Source organism: Daucus carota, chromosome 8 (assembly GCF_001625215.2).
Source record: "Daucus carota subsp. sativus chromosome 8, DH1 v3.0, whole genome shotgun sequence".
Lineage (NCBI taxonomy): Eukaryota > Viridiplantae > Streptophyta > Magnoliopsida > Apiales > Apiaceae > Daucus > Daucus carota.
This window is the reverse complement of record NC_030388.2, coordinates 26,195,314-26,213,591: the sequence shown is the minus strand read 5'-3', so window position 1 is coordinate 26,213,591 and position 18,278 is coordinate 26,195,314. Positions and strand designations below refer to the sequence as shown.

The 18,278-nt window shown below is 34.4% G+C and overlaps 2 protein-coding genes, 1 long non-coding RNA gene and 1 other non-coding gene across 4 annotated transcripts; 1 reads left to right on the top strand and 3 right to left on the bottom strand.

Annotated features, from left to right (window-relative positions):
- Positions 1 to 298: 298 nt before the first annotated feature.
- On the bottom strand, positions 299 to 370 carry TRNAE-UUC (transfer RNA glutamic acid (anticodon UUC)). The gene has a single exon. It is a non-coding gene; the product is annotated as a tRNA-Glu (tRNA).
- An 830-nt stretch (positions 371 to 1,200) lies between these two features.
- On the bottom strand, positions 1,201 to 6,017 carry LOC108197239 (la-related protein 1B). Its single transcript, XM_017364799.2, has 6 exons — positions 5,522 to 6,017; positions 4,260 to 4,827; positions 4,040 to 4,193; positions 3,849 to 3,939; positions 2,378 to 2,449; positions 1,201 to 1,706 (listed from the first exon to the last, which is right to left on the bottom strand). Exons 1-6 carry the CDS (start codon positions 5,810 to 5,812, stop codon positions 1,410 to 1,412), a joined length of 1,473 nt encoding a protein of 490 aa, XP_017220288.1. The 5' UTR covers positions 5,813 to 6,017; the 3' UTR covers positions 1,201 to 1,409.
- A 1,904-nt stretch (positions 6,018 to 7,921) lies between these two features.
- On the top strand, positions 7,922 to 8,613 carry LOC135148393 (uncharacterized). The gene is made up of 3 exons (XR_010286561.1): positions 7,922 to 8,111; positions 8,215 to 8,264; positions 8,401 to 8,613. It is a non-coding gene; the product is annotated as an uncharacterized LOC135148393 (long non-coding RNA).
- A 2,137-nt stretch (positions 8,614 to 10,750) lies between these two features.
- Positions 10,751 to 12,913, bottom strand: LOC108197258 (3-ketoacyl-CoA synthase 20). Its single transcript, XM_017364830.2, has 2 exons — positions 11,946 to 12,913; positions 10,751 to 11,659 (listed from the first exon to the last, which is right to left on the bottom strand). The coding sequence occupies exons 1-2, from the start codon at positions 12,699 to 12,701 to the stop codon at positions 10,877 to 10,879; spliced, it is 1,539 nt and encodes a 512-aa protein (XP_017220319.1). The 5' UTR covers positions 12,702 to 12,913; the 3' UTR covers positions 10,751 to 10,876.
- Between the last annotated feature and the right edge of the window lie 5,365 nt (positions 12,914 to 18,278).

The following is an 18,278-nucleotide window of genomic DNA, read 5'->3' as shown; positions in this document are numbered from 1 at the left end:
GTTAAAAAAACCTAAAAATCAAGAAACACAACTTAACTTTACGAAAAAACCAAACTTTATGCCACAAGATTGTAAATGAACAAGCATTTGACAATTTCTTGTAATGTAAACATCAACTAGCTACAATAAATTAAAGCATTGGAAGTTGAGTGAGGCATAGTAACAAACATGATAGCTGCAATAAGATTAAATCAAGGTAAAAAAGGGGGAGTAAATGAATAAAGTCCCGAGTTTTTTTTATCTAAATCTTACCCAAAGATACAGAGGTTTATGGATGGAAATGTGGAATATAAAAAAATTCCATTGCCGGGAATCGAACCCGGGTCTCCTGGGTGAAAGCCAGATATCCTAACCGCTGGACGACAATGGAATTATGCTGAACTTCTGCAAACGTAATATATGACCGTGCAAATAGTTTTTAAGATAAAACATTTTCTTTTTTTCTTTTCTTTTTTTTTTTTTTTGCTAAATAAGATAAAACATTTTCACTTTTTTCTATTGTGAATAGCATTTGTTTTCGAAAAGACGAAAACAGAATAATCAAATACAACTTGTAAATTATAGGAAATGAACGAATATTTTCTTTGTCCCATAAAAAAATAACGTTCCTAACGTTGTGCAAATACAATCATCATCTACCACAAAATTTGAAAATAAAGTGGGAGAGGATTTCTCATGAATTTAGTGCAACTAAAGAAATATATTCATTTTGAATTATAATTCATAAGAAGCATGTGTAGAATCATAATTTGTACTGTAATTAGTACTGTAATTAGTTACTCAGTGAATTTGTCGGATTCCTGAATCACACTTTGTGGGTTATGAATTAGAGTAAAATGCACTTTGTGCATCTACATGTTATACCGTACAAACTATACTTACACTTCGGACTTTCGAACACAGCTTGGATAACTTCGAGTTTGGTTGGGTCCATTCGGGTTGAAACGGGTCTCGGTGACCATCGGTTCAGTACAAATTACCATCCCAAACTGTAGCTAAAACAGTACTCCCTCCGTCCCCCTGAGTAGTATACATTGGGGGACGGGGACGCGGCATGGACTTTAATGCTCTTGTGTAATTTATTTTTAAAGTTTTCTTTTTCTGAATTAAAGTTTGGATGTTATACTTTTATTCAGAAAAAGAAAATCTCAAAAATAAGTTACGGAACTATGTTTTATAAGAGCATTGAAATGCATGTCGAGCAGTTGAAAAGAAATGTATACAATTAAATGGGACAGAGGGAGTAATTTCTACAGAAGGTATACTATATAGGAGTAAGATGTAACAATTATCAGAGCAAAATAGAAACTTCCAAACAATTTTAAACTTTGGACCCAACTTGGCTCTACAGAATTATTATCATAATTCTCAAAAATCCATCTATGGGAATTGCAGTAGCTGGCTCTTGCTTAGGCACACCCCTGGATGGATGCTTCAGCTAAATTTTCCCCTTTCCCGGGTTCTAGTTGAGTAATCGTGTAGTCCGATGATGGAACTCTACTGGGTTCTGTCTCCGAGTGCTCTACTTTTGCGTCAGTACTATTGATCCCGTTAGTAGTCTCCTTGTCCAAATGGACCTCCTGAATGGAAGTTGCCAGCATGATGTCAGTTGACTCGCTTTGAGATTGCAAACCAAGGTCTGGCAAACTATGACGAAATGAGGGAATCCACTTGTTCCAATTGTCACGCCTCCTAATCTTGTCTCCCTACGAATAAACAGGTTAAAGAATAATAATTTGAAAAAAAACAAATTTAGAACATCCACAACCACAGGTGCAGGTGTAAAACCTCCTTCAGACAAATTTTCTAGAACATGCTGTAATCCCTCATACGCACAGCTAAACACGAAATTTAATGTAAAATTAAGGGGATAATCAGATTTTTGGCCCTCGACGGACAGTTATCTGATTCAATTCATTTACCATCTTGACATGGCCCTCGACGGCATCATGTGTAAAATGTAAGGGTGATTAAGATTCTATAACCGTTTGCAAAAAGTCCTTTTACTAATGAATGTAGAATAAATATAGTACTCTAATGAAACATGGAAGAAGTGTTTTCTATATATAAATCTAATGCATAATTTTTCCTATGAGTTTCAACATCCTATGTGGTTCCCTCTTACTGTCACTTAAAATATGTAGAAGCTACCAAAAAAGCGATCCACGAAGTCATAACATTTTCACTAACGACAGACAAAGCACCACAGAAAGTGAACACGGATCAACAGTTTAAGAACATTATACATTCTTTTAGCACGCCACACAAATTTGTCAATAGAATTTATAAAGTAAAAAATACAGACTTGCACTTACAAAACTTGTAAACATAAGAAGACACGAATTGATCAGGCAACACATCATCTAAAAACCCTTACCTGCACTTCCACAACAGTTGAAGCTCCCAAAGTATCCAAAATCAACTGGACATCGCTTGTCAATTTCAAAACCTGCCATATATTACAAAGATTGAATGTAAAACCAAATAAAAAAATAAGAGGAAAGATTACGTCCAAAGGTAATGTAATATCAGAATGGGGTTGACAAATATGATGTAAAGCCAAACCAGGACAATTAACTATGCGATTATATACGCAAGCTCCAATTAAGCTTAACATGGGATACCTAACTCATAAAAAGTGGTACCAGTAATAGACTAATAGCACTTCATATGCTAGACAAGTATATGAGCAAATGACGCATGTTAAAATATAAATGAATCTATAACATTTTAAAAGACTAGAATATATAAAATAAATAAATTACTACAATTGAGAAGCAGATTCATACATAAATACAGCAACTCAGGCATTAAAAAAAACAAAGAAGTAAATGTATATAACCTGACCATACGAATGATCTAAAGCCATCAACTTTTCTTACCATCTATTTTCCTAAACAAATAAATAGAACGAGAATATGTATCCCTCCAGTCTACCACGAAATATAGGACAAGTACTTCCGAATCGATTTTTTAAATTTCTGTGCCAGTCAAGCCTTCATTTTTATCCTAAATAAGTACTTCAAGTATGAAATTCAAACGCAATTGCAAGATATAAAAGGACTTGCTGCTTTTCATAATAACAGTAAATAGTATGACTTTCAAAGTCCACAAAATATAGTAAAATTGTTGCCAACTCCTGTATTTACACCTATAATTATCAGGAAAGAAAATTGGTATGGAACTCTAACCTAGCTTTGTAGCAAAAATTGAATGGATAAGCCATAAAACAGGAAAATCTTGTCAGATTGCTTAAAAGCTGTAAAGGATTTGATGTCTACATGTCAGATTAAAATCACCGCCATATCAGAAATTAAGGTAATTACAGTATAATGGATTTGAAAAGTAACATGACTCGTACTTTTAGTTCTTAGCGGAATGTCCCTTTATTGTTACACACCTAATACAAAGATTATGTTTCACGTAATCTTCCATTTGAATAGATATATAGAGTGAAATAGTAGGTAAGTGAGTCATGTAAATTAAGTTTTGGAAATCCAAATTACTCGAGTCATGAAAAATCATGATTCATTCAATAATAATAGTTAAGCACTAAGATAGAATATGGCTGCCTCCGCCCATGTTGAAAATAGTAGGTGATCCGTAGGATAATTTAGGCACCTTGTCGGAGTACAGCCTTTTCAACTCAGAATAGTTCATTCAGCAGGGGGGGAGGGGGGGGGGTTTACAACTACAAAATAGCACTCAATCAAGTGCAAGTACATTTTCTGCAAAGAGCACCTGCAGAATAATAGTCATGACATATTTTTTTATTTTTTGTAGGCAAACTCTGTAACTAATACTTGTTCAAGGAGAATAACAACGATGTGAAGTGAATATTTACTTACTCGAGGAAAACTTGCTATTAAACTAATAGATACCCATCCCTGATCATCCATGTTTGACCTTAAGAAGTCATCTTTAACCAAATTATCTTCACTGTAGCAAGCAAACAAATAGCACATAAACCTACTAGAAACGAAATCTAACTATGATAAGTTTACAATTTAAGGGGTCCACTCCAAGTAAGTTCTTATACCTGAAATAATAATCAATCTGATTGAGTAACAAAGTCCGCAAATGTGGATCAATTAGAGGAAGATATATATGAGGATGTGGTGGTAGAATGAGTGGTACGGTCCTAAAGGAGTCAGGTGACATTGGTGGACCATATATATATGGAGGGACCATATCTGTAAAAAAAAATCGAAATTAGTTCAATACAGACTCTGATGTGATAACAAACCATATAAACTTACCAAAAGGCATGGGACCCCCAAACGGTCTCACGAGTGGGGGAGGAATGTATGGGATTGGTCCTGGCAGCACTGGTCTTGCCAAACCTCGAGGAGGAGGTGGTGGTGGTGGTGGAGGGGGGACCATATGATGCATATGAACTTCTCTTCCAGAAGAATTTCTAGAAGCATTTCTTTCGCGATCGTGGTCATGTCGAGCTCCATAACTATGGTTATATCCTCCATCTCCAGCAGGTCGTGAACCAAAGTTACCCCGTCTAGAAGGATGTCTTGGTGAATGAGACCCTCCACCTGCCAGTGGTCTTGCATCCCGGTTATTGCCCTTAAATGAAGCTGGATCTCTAATAGGCATCTCCGTCCTAGGATGTAATACATTCCCAAAAGGTATTGGAAATGGAGGCGGTGGGGGCGGGGGAGGCGGGCGAATGGTATCACTCTGACCTGATCCAGACCCCGCACTGCCACCTTTCTTCATAGACCTTTGTCGATGAGGTTGTTTGCGATTATGATTAGAATTATGGTGTCCATTAGCAGTAGCTTGTTTCGGGGATGCGTGTAATGTTACTTGTTCCTGTATTCAAATGAAACAGAAACACAATAAAACCAAAAAAAAACCCTGAACATAATTGTTTTCACAAATTTCCCATCACACTCTCTCATAAGTCATAACTAACAAATAGTAAGGCATTCAGTTCAAAGCGAAGCAGATTCAGTGCTATAAACCAAAAAAAATATATACATTCAAATCAAAAATAATATACATTCACGAACCAAGCTGTTTGAAATAAAAAAGAACATTCATTCACAATCAGAGCAAACAAGGCATTCAAGATCGGCTATATGAATCAATTACACTAGAATAGATCATCAATATGCCATATAAAACTCGTCTAGACTTTACAATATATTTGTATTAGTGTATTACATAATCAAAGGTCCATGTAAAAACTATGTTACTAAACAGAGCAAAATTAGGGCTAACAAATCAAAAAACAATAGCTACAATACATACATTCACAAACAGAGCTGTTAAACATAAAAACCAATACTCATTAATATCAGGATTAAAGCAGGCATCTTCGTGATCATTAAATTAACATTCATTAAACAATAGATTGTCAATGTCATATAAAAGTTCCAGACTAAACGATTACCGATTATTAGTGCCACACGTGACATGTCTCTGTACACACTATGCTACTAAACTAACAAGCACTCAATTCGAACTAAATAATCGCAATCCAAACTCAACAAAACACAATTACCTGCACAACAGAAACGGAGCCATCAGATAAATTTTTCGAAGAACTCGAAACTAATTTAGACGAACCGCCGCGAGTGGACTCAGTAATAGTAGGCCAAGCATCACCTCCCATAACCGGAGCAGGCTCCACGACGCCGTTTACACTTTTCCAAACAGACTTCCTATAACCACCACCAGCAGCATTGTCATCGGAACTCTCCTCCGGCACGGCCGCGGCGACGGAGACGTCTCCCGTCGCCGACTTTTTCGGGAGAGAATGAATCGGAGTAGAAGACGTTATATCTGCGGGCATAGCACTGTAAAGAAAACGAGGCTTAAATCGAAACAGATAGTAAATTATCAAGTAATAATAATTAGGGTTTAAAGGTGTGTTTGGCACGGGGAGTGTGATTAAACAAACACGGGTATAGACACAGAAGAGAAGAATAGACACAGAGTGGCTTGTGAGAAAGAGGGGGATGATAGATATTGTTATGATTATGATGCGATGATCTTCAGTGTTTGGGTTTTGTTTGTGTTTGTGAGTCTATGTTTTATTATTCCACGGAGTCTTAAAGTTTATTAATATAATAATAATAATTTATGCATTATATAAGTCTTAACTATTCAAATTATCTTAAAAAAAAGTCTAAGCTATTCAAGGACAAACTTCTAGTGATTAAATATTTTTAGTTTTAATTTATATTTAGTTTTAAAAATGAATCTATACGTCTTTATCATATCATACCAAATAACAAATTAAAAAAGTAAATAATTATCATATACATTACCATATACTAAAAATACAATAAATTAGATCAATATTAAAATAATCATATATAATTAGCTATGAATTCAATATTAAAATTTAATTTTTATTTTAAATAATTATATCGAGTAACCGGTGATATCATGTTAAATAATTGGCTTACCTAAATTATAAAGATAGTAGAGGGAGGTACTTTAAGACATATAATACCTTTATTTACAAGTTAAATATTTTTTCATTGACACACACTTGTAATAAGATGGAAAAGTAATCACATACTTTAAAACATTTCTTTTTTGTTTCTCTCTATTCTAGTACATTAATTCAAATGTGCATCAAACAAAATTATCAGGTACCTATTGCAATTTATAAAATAAAATACACTAAATTTCAATCAAAAGCTTAAAAAATCCAATCAACTTTTCAATATTTATAAGAGCTTATTGCACTTTGTAACCCTACACTTTGGTCAATTAGCAAATCAGACCCCACACTTTGAAACGTGACACATTGTAACCCTACACTTTATTTTCTTTTCGGTTTGTAACCCGGACCCACTATTCCGTTAAAAAACCACGTTACCGTGAAGTGATTAAGAGTTAACAGCTGCAATTTCAGTTTATAACCCCCAAATATTAATATAATTTTAATCAATAAATAATTTTAATATATATTTTCTTATATAATTTTATTAAATATGAATAATATATTTATGCTTGCATACAATTCTCTACAAATTTGTTAACGAATCTCTAATATATATATATATATATTACACAATTATTTATATAATATATTATAACACATATATAATAAAAATTATGTACAAATATTTCGTGTACTCAAAATGAAAATCCATATCCGACACGAAATCTATCGTATAATTTCGTGTTCGTGTACTTTCGTGTTTCGTGTATTAAAAATCAAAACTCATATCCATTTTTTTCGTGTCATTTCGTTTTGTGTTAGCGTGTTACGTGTTAATTTTTTTTAACGTAGGAACCCGCAGCCCGCAATAGCCTGCAAACTACGTGAACCAAGGTAATCCAGGAGGCATAATCACAAATTCTGCTCCCTTCGGGAGTCGAACCTGTGACCAAGAGGATACTTGTCCCCTCTTTAACCAGTTGAACCAACCCTTGCGGGCTGTTACGTGTTAAATTACCAGGCCTACATCAAGTATAGGGGTAATAGGGGGTTATAAACTGAAATTGCAGCTGTTAACCTCTTAATCACTTCACGGTAACGTGGTTTTTTAACGGAATAGTGGGTCCGGGTTACAAACTGAAAGGAAAATAAAATGTAAGGTTACAATGTGTCACGTTTCAAAAGGTGGGGTCTGATTTGCTAATTGACCAAAGTGTAGGATTACAAAGTGCAATAAGCTCTATTTATAATCATAATTTCGAAAAAAAACTACCACACTCTGACGTATTCAAACATTTCAAAGGCACAAATTCCCCGCAAGCTATTAATCTGTTATTTTTTCTGTTATCTTTCTTATTTACAATGAATTTATCAAATATAGATAACATCATTTTTACCAAATTAGCAGGTGGAGGTAGCAGAGGAACGTAGGCAAGAAGTTAGGGTGTAAAGAAAGACAACAAGCTTATACTCCAATTTAAGCCTGTGCTTGTTGCCAACTGGTTCCTTCTCCAAGTTCATTTCCTCGTTTGTAGCAACAGATAACAATACACATTCCACCTGTCCTGCCTATATATATTGAGAGATTGTAATTCATGTTACCGTTCCTTTCATTCACGATTTTGTAAGGTTCAGAATAATGCCCTGCTTCAAGTTCAAATCGCCTTTTGGGATACGAGGTTCGTTCTCGAGTAAGGTCTACGTATATCTTAGCCTCCTGCTAATTCCGAGTAGTATAATATTGTGATCGATATCGATGTATTTTCTTGAATGTAATCTTTGTGATTTATAATTTTCAGGGAGAGGTGGAAAACGACGAAAAGAATGTGAGGATAGCTTGGTGAACAAGGTAAATGTGGATGAATAGAAACCTGCATTATTTGTGAAGTACTTGTTCAGAGTATCCATTAGATCCGAGCCAATCACCGTATGATTAAAAATGTACTTGATCCGGCTTTGTGTACTTGTTCCTTTGGATTACTCAGGAAACATAATAAGGTGGTGAAGATCAAGGCAAGTTCTATGGAAAGAATAGTAGCACAGCTTGATGTTGCAGCAAAAGGGGTGTACATTTGACCAATGATTTTAATACCATGAGCCGACTTGTAATGAGGTTGTACGATGAAATTGAGCACAGCAAAGCCATGGCAGACATGTGTGTTAGAAATAAAAAGACAGGGGTTTTGAAAGAGGTAGTGAGGGAGTTTTGGATTGGAGAGACTTGCCTAAACGAGCAATTGAAGGAGCTCGAAGAACATATAAATCTGTGTTTTCTCACAATAAACAGATCAAGAAGGTTAGTTCTGCAAGAAGTCATGCATGGAGCTACTACATTATAAAAGTGATTGGTTCTTGCATGTTTTCAGACAAGTGGCTAGCCAGATTTAATGGTTTCTTTCGAGAATTAGTATAGTACTGCAATCCAAGTGGTACCTACTACCTAGCCCCTCTTCCCCAAGACTACGGAGGCCGTTTGGGCAAATTAAAAAAGAGAGTGTTTTTTGCTAAAAGTAAAATAAATGGACTAGGAGTGAGAAATAAATTAAGGCTCACAAGTGATTAAACTGTTTGAGAAAGAAATAGAAATCCTGAAACAAAAGCTAGCATTCTCAGCTTCTTACAAGTGTTTCAGACTTTTTACACAAATAGGTCAAGAAAAGTAGAAGCCGACCTCTTATCGAAAAAAGTCAGAAATGGTCTTTCCCAAACTGGCACTGTGTTACATTTATTCAATCTTCTGTAGTTAAAACTATGCTGATTCCTATGAATTCAGTAATTTTGTGACGTTACTCCATTTAAATTGTAGTTGCAGATGTTCCATTTAAATGAATTGAAGAGGAAGACGTTGCTTATTGGTACGGGAAGATTCTGTATCAATATTCAATAATGATGAGGTTGGTGTCATGGTGCGTGATGATGCTAAATTTTGATTTTGCGAGTTTGATATTGTAAAGACTATCTACTTCCTCAAAAGTTGTTGTACAAAAATGTAATCAGCCCCAAAGCCCAAAGGAATTGTTGTGATTTTAGTTATTCTCAAAAAGCCCACTGTAAACTGGGCCGACGGTAGGGGAGTGTTGTACTAACATACATTTATAACTGAGCCTCATAAGTATACATTTCTTGAAATCCCAGTTAAAATTGACAGGCTATTTGGCCACTTTGGGAAATGATTTGTACTTAACTTTCTATATTTCAAAATAAATAAGATAATAATGAAAAAAATATAACTCACCGTCTAAATTGAATCGGAATGCATGGATTTCTAAAACACCGAGTGGTCTAAAAAATAAAAATAGTAGAAAAGGAAACCAATATGAGGATATATCTTCATAATATTGTCTTAAGAAAAGCGAAAAATATTTTCCCTTTCCAATATAAGAAATAACGGAAAAAAGTCATATGATGCCTCAAATTTTATAAGTTCCTTCGGAATTTAGGCCCCCCAACCCCGATACCGACTTGATACTATTATTGTATGCAAACCCTCGAAAGCAAGAATTGGGAAGCACCCAATTTTGTACGTACAATATATACAACTAGTGTTCGAGTCCAGGGCCAACTAACTCTCGTTGCTGTCCCAATTAATGAGCTAACAGATGACAGAACTCAATTACAATGAATGAAAACTGCATGCCACTCTTATGTATACACCTACTTTTTTCTCGCATTTATTTTAACTTCCATCCATGACTGAGTCGCCGAATTAAAGCCCCGTGGATATAACGTGGAGACGCGCATAATGTATTCATTTCTCTGCTATTTCTGGTATGGTCACCAAAGGAGGGTGGCACTGTTCCATTCCTGACTAATTGCTTCCTAGTTCCTAAATAAGTAGCTCATTCAAATAGTTGCAAATACAATAAAATATTTGGAAAGCAATCAAATCTTTTTATTATTCATATATACATGACATATTTGACGTTTTGTCAATTTGAGATGGTTACATTAGTGAGGTTGATGTAATTGTGAGGGGTTTATTTTTGTTTATTGATTGGATATCCAATCAGATGACATGTGAAATTTGGGAAATTTTTGAATTTTTTTTAAAAAAGCCTAGCATTTTTTTAATAAAATAATTCTTAGTATTTTTTTTTTTGAAACTTTCTTAGTACTTTTAATATCCCAAACAATTTTTCACAATCAACATCAGAGACATCCTTATGTTTTAAAATAAGTTGAAGATCACTGCATGCTATATTCAACTTTTATTTATGGAATTCAACTTTTCATAAGAAAAAGAAATCCGGAAGGGGAGTTCTTTCTCCTTTTTATTTTGATCCATGCTTTAGTGAAGTTTTGCTTGTAAAACTAAACGCGACGCTATAAATCAAATTGATAGGAAATATGAACACGAAATTGTAGTCCTGAAAATAGACACTGATCACACAATCTTTTTTACACATCAAATAAATATCAATCAATCATTCGGTATATAAAGTAACGGTTTTGTTCAAGTCTTCAAGAAACCATTTGTGTTACTCTAGGCACATGCACTGGAAACTCATCTATTTCATCAATCCATGGATTCTTTTCATTTGCAGGATTAATGGTCCTCATTGCACGCCACACCGCGCTGTTGCACTTGAAACCCGACCCGAATGCTATCTGCCAGGTCCGATCGCCCTTTCGGATCCTCCCTTTAGCCTCCATGTACGCCAATTCGTACCACAATGAGCTACTAGAAGTGTTGCCGAATCTATAAAGTGTCATTCTCGAAGGCTCCATATGCCACTCTTTAAGTTCGAGATTTTTCTCTAGCTCATCTAATACTGCCCTGCCTCCTGCATGGATGCAGAAGTGCTCGAACGCGAGCTTGAAATCCGGAATGTAGGGCTTGATCTTGAATTTAAATATTTTCCTAAGCGTCAATGTTGCGAAAAATAAGATTTGTTCGGACATTGGAAGGACTAGTGGCCCGAGTGTCGTGATGTTCGTTTTTAAGGCCTCCCCTGCCACGGCCATCAGGTCTTTTGACAGCGCGACGCCAACTTTCTTGTTCTCGTCCTCCTTTTGGAACACGCAATTGTAGCATCTGTCATCGGCTCCTCTATGAGTCCGGACAGTGTGGATGAGCTGGTACTTTGAACGTCGAACATCGGATGATCGGTTGGAGAGGAGAATCGCAGCTCCTCCCATACGAAAGAGGCAATTCGAGACTAGCATTGACCTGTCGTTGCCGAGATACCAGTTCAAAGTTATGTTTTCCATGCTCACAACTAGCGCATAGGAGTTCGGTTGAACCTGTAGCATAAAATCAAATCGTTTATTAACATTCACCAAAAATATTTCCGAGTCCTGATATATAATTGAGCGTTCCTGAATGACAGGAACTTGCACGTATATGCAATTAAACATTTCCATCAGGACAATGTATTAAAATGTCACATAAACACACATTCAATTTCGTTAAAGCAACAGAGAAAAATATATTTATTATCTATCCACCAATCAAAAGCTAATATTCTCGTGAAAATTAGTCACTATTGTGTGCCTTTGGACACATCATAAAAAAATCGATAAAACTAACCTGCAAAAGTTGTTTGGCGAGATCTATAGAAATTAGGCCAGCACTGCAACCCATACCACCAAGATTATAGCTCAAAATGTTACCTCTAAGCTTGTAATGATTCACAACCATCGACGAAAGAGACGGTGTCGGATTAAACAAACTACAATTCACAATAAGAACCCCTATGTCCTTGGCCTTAACTCCTGTTTTCGCCAGAAGCTCATCGATAGCTCCAAACATGACCATCTCGGCCTCTTTTCGGGCCTCAGCCATGCTTAAATTCGGAGGTACCTCCAAAACGGCCTCAGGAAAATACGTCTTCTGGCCTAATCCTGACCTCTCGACGATCTTCTTTTGAAATGCCAAGTTCTCTTCGGTGAAGCTCCCATTCTGCTCGGATCTTTTCATGAACAGCTCTTTTGTGCACATTCGGGCTGGTTCGGGCTTGTAACACGAGAAATCGAGTAAATAGACCTTTTGCGGCCGGCTCATGTAGTAGAGCGTCGCTAAAAATACTATTAGAGTCGAACACGTTATAACGGTCACAAGATTGAATTTAAGGTGGTTCCATATTTGCGCGAGATCTTGTAACGAAAATGTCGAAATGTGAAGGCAAATAATACCTAGTAACGGAACAAGGAGAAGATACATGGCGTTTGAGATCAAGTAATGGTAACCTAGCTTGACATACTTGAGTTTAACTGACAGGAGGAAATTCGGCATGGTGGTTGCGTTGTTTTTCGGAATTTCGGGTTCCGAATTTTCGACCGCCATTATTTTCGAAGATAGAAGAAGTACTTGTGATCACGGAAAATATGACGTGAAAGATAACGGAACAAGGGGGACAGAAAAAGTATACAGGTGAATTTTTTTTTTTCTACTTTTTGGTTGGAAATGAAAATGAGGAATGAAAGAAAGATCGAGATGATTTATGATTGAAGGAGATCGAGCGATAGAATAGAATTTAAAGGGGAAGGAGAAGAGGTGAGGGTAGTGCAACTACCACCAACGAACTTTAATAGCTGGATAGCCTGCAATGCATGGCATTCAATTCTCTGGTTGGGCAACTAGAACTGTTGCGTGGTGCAATGTACAAATTATGTAACTCGGGTTGAGCGAGGATCGGACCCGAGACCTAAGACGACAGATGATAAATTCTTTTATCATTTGAGTTATCCAACCGTGCTCGACAGAGATGCATGTTAGGTTAATAATCTTAACATAATTTGTTTCTCTCACAATAAGATGAAAAATCAGATCATTGATTTTAAGATTTGCTTAAACTATGAAGAAATAATTTCAAACTATTCGGTACAGTATGAAATGGTAACGAGATCAGCAAACAATTTGATATCAAAATGGTGCAAGCGACCAGAATAACCTAATTACCTAATTAACTCTGTTTACGATATAAATATGCAGCGATAGGTGGACCTACTTTTGACCACTTTGCCCTCTGTGCGAACATGACTAGTAGACGGTGGCTCCAGGTAATTTAATTTAATGTTTTAATGTGTATTCATTTGCGCCATGAGCCCATGACTAATATTTAACGCTCACATGGCGAAACATGAATACTGAACCTTACATCCGGCGTAACTATTATAGGGGAGTTTGGGGCCGAACGCGCGGTCGCGCGGGTGTTTGGGCGGCTTCATTAGTTTTAAATTATAAGCACTTATTCGTACTGTTTGGGCTGTTTGGGTAAAAAGTCGAGAAGCACTAGAATTCCTGACTTTTGTTTCATGACTTCTGCTTTTCTCCCAAACACTTTAATCACAATCACTTATAAGTCTTAACTAACTTCTAAATTCTACTTCATTTTTTTTATTTTAAGCAACAAGCACTTATTTTAAGCACACTCAAACGGCCCAATGTATCCAATCATATATTTATTATACGGAGATAAAAATCATTTTTGAGTCTAATTGGGGTGTATTGGATTGAGATTTTAAAACATTTTTTTTGCATTCATGAAATCTGAGGGTATTCGATTGGGATTGTTTGAAATCCATTAAAATCTCGAGGTATTCGATTGGGATTTTAAATTATGCTATAAAATCTGGTGGTATTCAATTGAGATTTTAAATTATGTTTTAAAATCCGATGGTATTCAATTGGGATTGTTTAAAATCCATTAAAATCTGATGGTATTCAAATGCTGATGGATTTTTTTTTCATTTCATAAAATGATGGATTTTGTGGCATTCTTCAGTATATTTTAAGTATTCTGAAATCTCACCAAAATCAATGGGATTTTGAAGCACTGTACCTAAATCCTATCAACTCTGCGACATTTTATCAAGAATCCGCATAAAATCAAAATCCCATACAATCCATTAAAATCCATAGACTAAAAACAATCCATTAAAATCCCAATCGAATACACCCCGTAATATACAACATATATATTTGACTTGACCTGTGACTGTGTGAGCTGGGGTTGACGTGTGTGTATTGTTTTATGATTTTAATAAAATTAAGCAGCATTTATAGACAATACAAATAAATAAATGAATTTTTGTGAAGCATGAGATAAAATGGAGCCAGATAAGAATGATAGTACTAGTAGTAACACACATCTAAATCCTAATATGATATTTTATCAAGTCTAAAATGCGACAACCTATGTTCTTCGATGAGGAATTTTAGAACTTACAATTGCAAGAATGATATCAAGTAAAAATAAAAATACTAAAGTTATACATTTATAGAATTAACACAAATAAGTTTGTTATATGAGTGTACTATAACAAATTTTGACTTTGTGCTAGATGCAAGTAAAAACTCTCCAAAAATTACAAACTAAAATACTAAAGTTATAAATTTATAGAATTAACACAAATGAGTTTGTTATATGAGAGTTCATTATAACAAATTTTGATTTTGTGTAAGTTTAAAATATAAAGATAACCATATCTGTTACAGGGATGATAACTCAAAACATAACAAGACAGATAAATAATATTACGCTTGCATGGAATTAGAAGATACGAAGATAAAGGATAAATAAGTCATCTACAATCTTAATTGAATAAATTTACTGAAACAAGTCCATTAATATGCTCACACTGCAATGCAGAACAAATATTGAAGTATTTAGGATTGTGGAAGTAATGAAGTTGTTGTCTAAGTACTCACAAGGTTTCAGTGCACTCCTAAATCAAGTACTAGCAATACTTATTCATTTATGAATGACAACACCAAGTGGAATCGAAAAGTTTTGAATACCAAACATATGAAGAATTAAAATATCAAGGAATCCTAAAGTTTATTAAAGATCACAATGGCAGAACTCAACCTTGATGATGAACAAAGTACAAAGACTTTCAGGGTTGCAGATGTTTTTTAATTCTGATTTAGGTGAAGTGCAAGAAGATTCCAGTTTATCTTAGTTGGTTATTTATAATCAACAACTGAAGTATAACTAACCCGGAAACGATTGATCAATATTTCTGACGATTAAAAAACTGTTACAAGCATAATAAGAAATGATCTGCAAATCAGTCCAAGATGTCAAATGGATAAGTTGAAGTTGCACAACATTCCAATATTTCAGTAACTATATCGATTTTTGAATTTGTTGAATTAAGAGAGAAACAGAAGTCTAATAGAACGAATTAAAGGGAGTGGAGATATCTGAAAATGGAGTAGTGTGCATAAATAAAGAGACATAAATAATTATGAAATAAATTAAAATTTTAATTTTGTTGTAAAGGTTCAAAGACTATTTTAAATTTGTCTTTGTCCCGTACTATAAAAGTTTAAAACCGAGGAGCTAAAAATTGTCTTGAATGTAAAAACTAAGGAAAGCTAATTAAACATGTACCAATTATTATATGGCTAAAATTATTTAACGAAGACATGAAACCAAGAATTTTAATATTACACAATCGGGCCCAACAAAAGTGGGCCATCTGCAACGTAATTAAGAACATAAGTCCGGCCCTACTATCATCTCTCGATTCTTCTCGATCCTTCTGAATTTGATATATAAATAAATACTTACTTTGATCGCTGCTCACTACTCCATTTTCGGATATCTCCACTCTATTTCGTTCTATTAAATTTTCGTTTCTCTCTTAATTCAACAAATTCAAAAATCGATATAGTTACTAAAATATTGGAATGTTGTGCAACTTCAACTTATTCATTTGACATCTTGGATTGATTTGCAAAACATTTCTTATTATGCTTGTGGAAGTTTTTAATCACCAGTATTTCCAGATTATCAAGTAAGTCAATCATCTGCTATATATTTATGCTCATCCGTAGATGATCTCAATCTATTTAGTTTTAATAGTAATATATTTTAAATTTTGTTAAAACAAATTGAATCTTGTATGCTTATAGTAATATTTTATTTTGGTTTTCAAATTTTGATTTTGATTACGATTATTATTGAATATCACAATTATAAGTCAATTCTGTTACTAACTTTAAATATTTTTGAATTAACCAACATATGATTTAAATAGCTTTACTACAACATAAATATTTCAATCCAATTTATTATCTATTTTTAATGCAAAATTTTACTACGGCCTTGGAAAGTTTGAATGCCAAAGTCACTTAACATATTTCTTTTTTATTTATAATTCTGAATTATTTGCAGTAAATAATGAAGAAAATGCTCCATGATCAAGATGTCTTGTGATTTGAAGTTTGCAGGTATTCTCATTTTAATATATTAAATATATGAAATACTTGCTAGTATTTCTTTTTTTTTTATTATATAGAGTTTTTTTTTTGAGGAAAGAATTGTTAAAAATTTATTTATTATTGGTCCCCCTCCCTCCTCCCCCCTCCCTCCCTCCTCCCTCTCCCTCTCTCTGTCTCTCTCTTATATTTTTCATTATCTAAAATCTTATGTGTTTTCTGCTGTTTCATTATAACTTCTTTGCAAGTAGTTTTTTGATTTCCTTTATATGTGTATCTGGTGTTTGTTTATATTCCCTTGAGAACATTTTTCGTTTATAAATTTGTCCAAACTTTCAATTCTCTCTTATTAATTTTCAATATGTTTGGAGGTTGGATTTCTTTCGATTGAAGCTTGATGTTTGATTTAATTGAAGATTGAAGATCTGAGTTCAAGTCTCAAGGTATATAAGTATATAGCTCTTTCTTTGTTGTTTCTTTGCTTATAATTTTTTAATTCCCTTTGCACGTATGTTTGTTTATATTTTCATTAGAACATTATTTATGATATAAATGTTCTTTGTACTTGGTTGGATCCCTAATTTGTTACTATGCATAATACATATAGTATAAAGTCATAATTATTATTAGACTGTCTTATTTGTACTTACAATTTGCAAATTTTATGGCTTTGGTTTTTAATTTAACACTTCTATTGTTGTGTGTGGCTAATGAGAGATAATAATTTGTTTGTGTATAATATGAATAATGATACATCACTCTGCATTGTATCATATTTGTTTGATAAACTGTTGTAGCTAAATTGTCATTTTCTTTTCTAATATTTGTGTCTGATTTGTCAATCGTGCATTTCAGAAATTTACAGCGAGTCATACCCTAAAACTCCAAGTTCAGTTATCCAAAACACATATAGTCTCTTAAACTTAAAGTATACATCTGACTTTCTCTATCATTCGCTGACCCTTTTCTTATTATTAGTGGAAGATCACCATCTGTACTCACTGAACTATCTACACTGGGGTGATCCAAAAATTTGGTATGATGTCCCGTGAACGCATGCTCTGCCTTGGAGGCTGTAATGAGAAAGCCTAAAAATAGGCGCTTTGGAGGTTCATGTTAATCCTTTTTAGACACGTTATACTTATATTCATGCAAGTATACTGTATGCTATATATGTATCATGAAAAATCCTTATATGAATGATCTACATATAAATGCACCATGATTAATCTCTTATTGGTATCAAACTTCATCTTGTGCAGGTACTCAATGCGCTAAAATCATTTTTTACTCATTAAATTATCTACATTGGGGTGATCCAAAAATCTGGTATGGTGTCCTGGGAATGCCTGCTCTGTTTTGGAGGTTGTAATGAGAAAGCCTAAAAATAGGTGCTTTGGAGGCTGATTCACAACTTTGAAAAATCTGAGTCTCTGATCAGTGGAACTTGTTGGGTGATAAAATTAGGACCTGTGGCTCTAGAATAGGTCCAACTTCCAAGCATTAAGGAGAATGAAAATTCAATATGATCGTCTCCCATTGTAATACTTGAAGACATGTGTAGTTTCCTAGTGATCTTAGTACTTTTTCGTGACACTGATTTTGACTCAAAACCATTATCTTCATGTATGATCCCTCTAAAATTATTCCCTTTCTTGATTCAGTATCATCAATTCATTCTGAAGTTTCTTC

Coding starts and splice junctions, on each gene's coding strand:
- LOC108197239 (XM_017364799.2), bottom strand. CDS start 5,812: ATGCCCGCAGATATAACGTCTTCTACTCCGATTCATTCTCTCCCGAAA. Junction 4,828..5,521: donor GCTCCGTTTCTGTTGTGCAG/GTAATTGTGTTT, acceptor ATTTGAATACAG/GAACAAGTAACATTACACGC. Junction 3,940..4,039: donor CAGATTGATTATTATTTCAG/GTATAAGAACTT, acceptor TGCTTGCTACAG/TGAAGATAATTTGGTTAAAG.
- LOC108197258 (XM_017364830.2), bottom strand. CDS start 12,701: ATGGCGGTCGAAAATTCGGAACCCGAAATTCCGAAAAACAACGCAACC. Junction 11,660..11,945: donor TCGCCAAACAACTTTTGCAG/GTTAGTTTTATC, acceptor TTTATGCTACAG/GTTCAACCGAACTCCTATGC.